The 6,583-nt window shown below is 62.1% G+C and overlaps 1 protein-coding gene across 1 annotated transcript; it reads right to left on the minus strand.

Moving 5' to 3' along the window:
- Positions 1-212: 212 nt before the first annotated feature.
- On the minus strand, positions 213-2,578 carry LOC115506924 (paraneoplastic antigen Ma6F-like). Its single transcript, XM_030304869.1, has 2 exons — positions 2,186-2,578; positions 213-1,765 (listed from the first exon to the last, which is right to left on the minus strand). Exons 1-2 carry the CDS (start codon positions 2,576-2,578, stop codon positions 449-451), a joined length of 1,710 nt encoding a protein of 569 aa, XP_030160729.1. The 3' UTR covers positions 213-448.
- Positions 2,579-6,583: the final 4,005 nt, after the last annotated feature.

Consider the following 6,583-nt stretch of genomic DNA (forward strand, 5'->3'; position numbering starts at 1 on the left):
TGAGGGTCCCCCTCTTGGGCGGCCCGAGGGGCCGGCACCCTTGAGACGGCCCCTGACCTCTCCCAGGCCAGTGTGGGTGGCACACATTTTCAGGTGCCCCTCGCCTAGGCTAGGGCCAGCCGCTCAGGGGTGCTTCCCAGGCTGGCTGCCTGGACTGGCAGGGTTTCGCGCTGGGGCTGGGGCTGGGGCTGGGGCTGGGGCTGGGGTGGAGCTGCCATGGGAGGGGGCACCCCTCCCTGCCCCACTCTGCATCAAGTATGGTCATCCTGGTCCGTCGGAAGGGCTGATGGTGGTGGCCAGGGTGCCTTGGGAAGATGGGGTCCTGGGAATTTGGGCTGGGTGGGTTGTTGCCTCCACGTGGGGAGAGGCTGCTGCCCTGGCGTGGCCTCCCCCTGCCTCCAGAGCGCTGCTGCCTGAGAGGAGAGGGGGGCCCCTGGGCCTTCTGAGCCTATTTGCCCGAGGAGGACTTGGGGGGCCTCACCTCCCCAGCCCCGTCCTCGTTTCCCGACTCCTCTGGGATGGGCTTGGGCCCCTCCTCCAGGGGCTCCCCAGCCTCCTGGTCTCCTGCCTGGGCGAGGCCCTCCGGCTCACAGCCAGGACCTCCCGGGCCCTCCCTGGAAGCGCTGCCCATCTGGGCAGGGGTGGGGCCCCCAGGGGCCTCTGAGGGCCTTGCGTGATCTAGGCCCGCAGAGGCGGGAGCATTTTCATCTTCCTGCGTGGCAGGGAAGATCTTGGGGGCCTCCTCAGGGACGAGGGCTGCCCTGGCGACATCACGGGCTTCAGGAGCAGCCGTATCAGCTTCGGCACTGCCAGGAACGGCCTCACTGGCCCCTAGGTTGGCCAGGGCAGCCTGGGAAGCATCTTCCCTGGCTGGGGAGGCTTCGGCAACCTCTCCGCTGGCCCGGGCAGCGGCCAGGCCTCCGGTGCCCACACGGGCCCCCTCTTCCACTTGCAAGTGCTCGCTCCTAGCTGCGGTGGCCTCCCACGCCTCGGTCTCCTGAATGAGCCGCAGCATCCCCAGGAAGCCAGGTGGTCTCCTGTCCAGCCGCATCCTCCTCAGCTTGTTCTCGAGCATCTCGTTGGGGCGGGCCCGCGTCAGCACCTGCCGGGCGCGTAAATGGCCCGCAAGGTTGGGATGGATGGCCCCCTTCTCCACGGCCGACTGCAGCAGGCCTTCCAGGCGAATCACATAGACAAAGAGAGTCTCCTGGGGCCGCTGGCCACAGGTCAGGAACTTGAGCCGTGCGGTCGTGGGGGTGTCCTCCCTCCCGAACACCTGGACCAGCGCGGCCAGGCAATCCTGTGCAGGGACGTCAGGGTTTTCTGCCAGGAGGCCGCACACGAGATCCAGTGCGGGGCCACCCAAGCTCTCCATCAGCCTCCTCCTCCTCTCCCTTTCTGTGATGTGGCACCACAGGGACAGCATGTCGCTGGTGTGATCCAGCCAGCTCTCAAAGGACTCTTCTTCTCGGTGTGGCTCTTCCGTTCCAGGAAAGGTTCTCAGTTTCCCAGAGGCCCTGTTTTCCAGCACAGGCTGCCAGGCCGGGCTCCAAGGCTGGGTCCAGGATCTTCCCGCACCTGTGGCTCCTGCCACACCCACAGCTCCTTCCTCACCTGCAGCTCCTGCCACACTCACAGATCCCGACAGACCTGCGATTCCTGCGTCCCCAGCGGCTCCCTCCTCATCTGACTCTCCTGCTTCCTCTTCAGGCCCTGCCTGGCGCACAGCGGCTGCCCCGCCTCCAGCTCCTTCCTGGCCTCCAGCTTCTGCCTGGCCTCCTTCCTCACCTCCAGCTGCTGCCCCGCCTCCAGCCGCTGCCCCGCCTCCAGCCGCTGCCCCGCCTCCAGCTCCTTCCTGGCCTCCAGCTCCTGCCCCGCCTCCAGCTGCTGCCCCGCCTCCAGCTTCTTCCTGGCCTCCAGCTTCTGCCTGGCCTCCTTCCTGGCCTCCAGCCGCTGCCCCGCCTCCAGCCGCTGCCCCGCCTCCAGCTCCTTCCTGGCCTCCAGCTCCTGCCCCGCCTCCAGCCGCTGCCCCGCCTCCAGCTCCTTCCTGGCCTCCAGCTCCTGCCCCGCCTCCAGCCGCTGCCCCGCCTCCAGCTCCTTCCTGGCCTCCAGCTCCTGCCCCGCCTCCAGCCGCTGCCCCGCCTCCAGCTCCTTCCTGGCCTCCAGAAGCCGCCTTGCCTCCAGCTCCTGCCCCATCCCCAGCTCCTGCCTCGCCTGCCAAGGCAACCCCTGCTTGCCTCTGGGTCTGTGCAAGGAAATTGAGTGTATCCTCTGACTCTGATTCCGGGGCCTGGGGCAGGAAGACCACAGTCCAGGGTCCTCCCATGCCTGGTATTTGTCGGGGGATCACACTTCGGTTTAAATACTGAGCCATCTCCACCAAGGCGACCTTGGATCTGAACTCCTTTCTGAACACCTTGCCCAGCACTCGGTATCTGCCCAGGGGCTGGAGGGCAGCCTGCACGGCCTCCTGGAATTCCTGGTCCTCACAGTCGTCGGGAATGCCCAGGATGAGCAGCGAGCGCTGCTCATTCACGCCCATCCACCTGCACCAGTCACGCAGCACTGCCAGTGCCATCGCCACTGCTCACAACCTGAGGGTGGAGAGAAATGACTGGAGAGGGGCACAGACTGTCGCAGCGTGAGCCCCAGCCTGTGAGTGCAAAGGGTCGAAGGGTGTGTCCAGAGCACACAGGCCCCCCCCCCCCCACCGCACAGCCAAGCCCATCCTCCTCACACTGGTGGCCCCCTCTGCCTCTCTTCCTGTTTTGTTTGATTTTCCAAAAACTTTTTTGATACTATACTAATTTATTTACTAGATACAGAGCTAGTCACCTTTTCTTTTCTTTTTTTTTTCTGGCATCACCTTTAGGAATTGCTGTTTCTCCCGAGGAATACGTCAAGGTTTCAAATTTTTTATGTACATTTTTCCATAATATTCTCTCCCTTCTCTTTCTGATGTCTGTCTGATCTATAGGGATAGCCCTCTTTCATTCCTGATACTGGTAGTGTTCCCTTCCTTTTTTCTTGATTACACTCAACAGGGCTTTACCACTTTTGTTTCTCTTTTAAAAAAAATTTGTGGGGGGGGCACCTGGGTGGCTCAGTCAGTTAAGCCTCCGACTTCGACTCAGGTCATGATCTCATGGTTTATGAGTTCAAGCCCCATGTCGGGCTCTGTGCTGACAGATAGCTCAGAGGTGGGAGCCTGCTTCAGATTCTGTGTCTTCCTTGCTCTCTGCCCCTCCCCCATCCCTTCTCTCTCTCTCTCTCTCTCTCTCTCTCTCCCTCTTTCTCTCTCTCAAAAAAAAAAATTCTTTTTTTCATTTTCTTTAGGTTTGGGGCACCTGGGTGGCTCAGTCGGTTAAGCGTCCAACTTCAGCTCAGGTCATGATCTCCTGGTTCACGAGTTTGAGCCTGGCGTCAGGCTCTGTGCTGACAGCTCTGAGCCTGGAGCCTGCTTCAGACTCTGTGTCTCCCTCTCTCTCTGCCTCTCCCCTGCTTGCGCTCAGTTTCCCTCCCTCTCTCTCTCCCTCTCTCTCAAATGAAAACATTAAATTATTTTTAAGTTTATTTACTAATTTTTGAGAAAGAGAGAGCTAGGGAGTGTCAGAGAGAGAGGGAGAGAGAGAATCCCAAGCAGGCTCTGCACTGTCAGCACAGAGCCCATTGTGGGGCTTCAACTCACAAACCGTGTGATCATGACCTGAGCCAAAACCAAGAGTCGGACACTTAACCAGTGAGCCACCCAGGCTCCCCTTGTGTCTCTCTTAAAAACAGAAGCCGACATATGGCTTTGTTAAATGTCTCGATAATTTGCTTTCTAGTACTGATTTCTTTTCTTAGTTACAGCATTTTTTCAGCCAGCTAATTTTGCATTTACTTTATTCTTTTTATAGTTTCTTTGAATGCACCATTAGGTCACTGACTTTATGCCCTTCTTCTTTTCTAATATAAACACTTAGAACAATACATTTTCTTCTGATTGCTTCTTTAGCTGCCTCCCAATAATTTCAGTAAGTCGTGGGTTTATTATTCAGTTTGCAATATTTTCCAAGTTCCTTCGTGCTTTCTTCTTTGAGCCACGAGTTTCCAAATATTTAAAAATACGTTACCGTTACTAATTTTAAATAAAACTCCCCTGTGACCAGAGAACTTATTATGCAGAAACACAATCCTTCAAAACTCATAGAGACTTTTTTATGGTCCAACATATGATGTATCTGGGTGAATGTGCAAAGCACTTTTGTAAAGAATCTGTATTTTCTGTGGAGGACAAGGTCTTGCCCCTCCCACGGCTAGAATCCTTATTCTATCTCCCATCTCCGAGGCGACCCGGAGCCCCCCCCCCCCGTACCCCCCCCAGAACCCCTCCCCCACGCACCCTGGGCCAGTCAGTGCAGTACCTTCCAGCCCATCCCCCTCCCCGCACCCAGGCTCACAGCAGGGTGGCAGCACCCATCTGGTCCCTGGAAGCAGGGCTCCCCGACACGCTTAGACATTAGCCTTCCTCTCCCACCTCCTCACAACCGGAGCTCTCCGTCCCCCCTCCCAACCGTTACCCCTCGCTCCCTTGCTCTCCACACCCTCAGCCAGTCACCCTCCCTTGTGGCCCTCCGAGTCGCGCACCCACCTTAGCCGTCCCCTCTAGCCTCCCCACACCGAGGAGTCCTCCCACCAGCGCCTGCCAGCAGGGGCCCTTCCCCCCCCCCCCCACACACACACACACACGCACCCCGAGCGGGCGCCCCCTTCTTGCCAGGGGCAGTTGGCGCCCTTCTTTCCCCGCTCCCCCTTCCGCCCCGCACAGCCCGGTAGCTTCCCCCCCCCCACGCCTCCCCACTCCTAGGCTCCTCCCCATCCCCCCCACCTCAGCAGGGCGCTCTTCCCCCTCCCCTTCCGCCACTCCCAGTAGCCGTTAGTCCTCCCACCCAGTCTGAGCACCGGGCACCCTTCCTCTCCCGCACCCCCGACACCAGTGGTCAGGAGCTCTCTCCCCCTAGCCCCCGAAGCTAGCCGCCACCGCCCAGCGGCCAGCCCTGCCCTCTCACCACCCCACCAGGGAATCGTCCCCGCCACCTTCCTCCCCAGCGGTGCTCCCCTCAGGCCTCCAGCCTCTGGCACCAGGGAGCCCTCCTTACCTGCTCCTCACAAGCTTAGATATTAGCCCCACTGGAGCGCCCAACCAGACGCCCCTCAGCCAGCAGGCCTCCTCTCGGGCCTCCGACACTGTGGAATCTTGCCTTCCCTCGGCTGCCCCCGCCCCGCTCCCACACCGCCACGGGCGTCCGCGTTAGTTCTCCCCTCACCCGGAAGCATGCCCACCGTCCCCCCAAACCCCACAGCGAGGCCTCCATTCGTGCCACGGGGCCTCTATTCCGGCCACCGCCCCCCGCCCCCGACCACGAGCCCTCTACTCTGGCCACCGGGCACCCCCACGAGCCCTCTATTCAGGGGACTGCCCCCCCCACGAGCCCTCTATTCGGGCCACGAGGCCTCTATTCCGCCCAACGCCCCCCCACGAGCCCTCAATTTGGGCCACGAGGCCTCTATTCCGGCCACCGCCCCCCCCCCAACCACGAGTTCTCTACTCCGGCCACCGGCGCCCCCCCCACAAGCCTTCTATTCGGGCCACGGGCCCCCCCCAGGAGCCCTCTATTCAGGCGAATGCCCCCCCCCCACGAGCCCTCTATTCGGGCCACGAGGCCTCTATTCCGCCCAACGCCCCCCCACGAGCCCTCTATTCGGCCACTAGGCCTCTATTCCGGCCACAGCCCCCACACAAGGCCGCTATTCCGGACACCAGCGCACCCCCCCACCACCCCGCGAGTTCTCTATTCCGGCTACCACCCCCCCCCAACCACGTGCCCTCTACTCTGGCCACGGGCCCCCCCCCCCAACGAGCCCTCTATTCAGGCGCCTGCCCCCCCCACGAGCCCTCTCTTACGGCCACCGCCCGCCCCCCCACGAGTTCTCTTTTCCGGCCACCGTCCCCCCCCCTCACGAGGCCTCTATTCCGGACACCCCCCCCAGCCCTCTTTTCTGGCCATGAGCCCACTATTCCGGCCACCGCCCCCCCCCCCAACCACGAGTTCTCTACTCCGGCCACCGGCGCCCCACCCACAAGCCCTCTATTCGGGCCACGGGCCCCCCCCCCAGGAGCCCTCTATTCAGGCGAATGCCCCCCCCCCCCACGAGCCGTCTATTTGGGCCACGAGGCCTCTATTCCGGCCACCGCCCTCCCATGAGCCCTCTATTCGTAACACCGGCCCCCCCTACAAGGCCTCCAATCAGGCGACCGCCCCCCCCACGAGCCCTCTACTCCAGCCACCGCCCCCCACCCAACCACGAGCTCTCTACTCCGGCCACCGGCGCCGCCCCACGAGCCCTCTACTCCGGCCACCGCCCCCCTCCCCCCACGAGCCCTCTATTCGGGCCACAAGGCCTCTATTCGGGGCACCCCCCCTCCCCCACGAGCCTTCCATTCCGGCCATCCTCACCCACCTCGGCTCCCCGCCCGGGCACCCGCACCCGACGCAGCCGGGAACTCCGAAGCCCCGGCGCTAACATGGCCCGCGCCCAC

This window comes from Lynx canadensis, chromosome X, assembly GCF_007474595.2.
Source record: "Lynx canadensis isolate LIC74 chromosome X, mLynCan4.pri.v2, whole genome shotgun sequence".
NCBI classification, from domain to species: Eukaryota; Metazoa; Chordata; class Mammalia; order Carnivora; family Felidae; genus Lynx; species Lynx canadensis.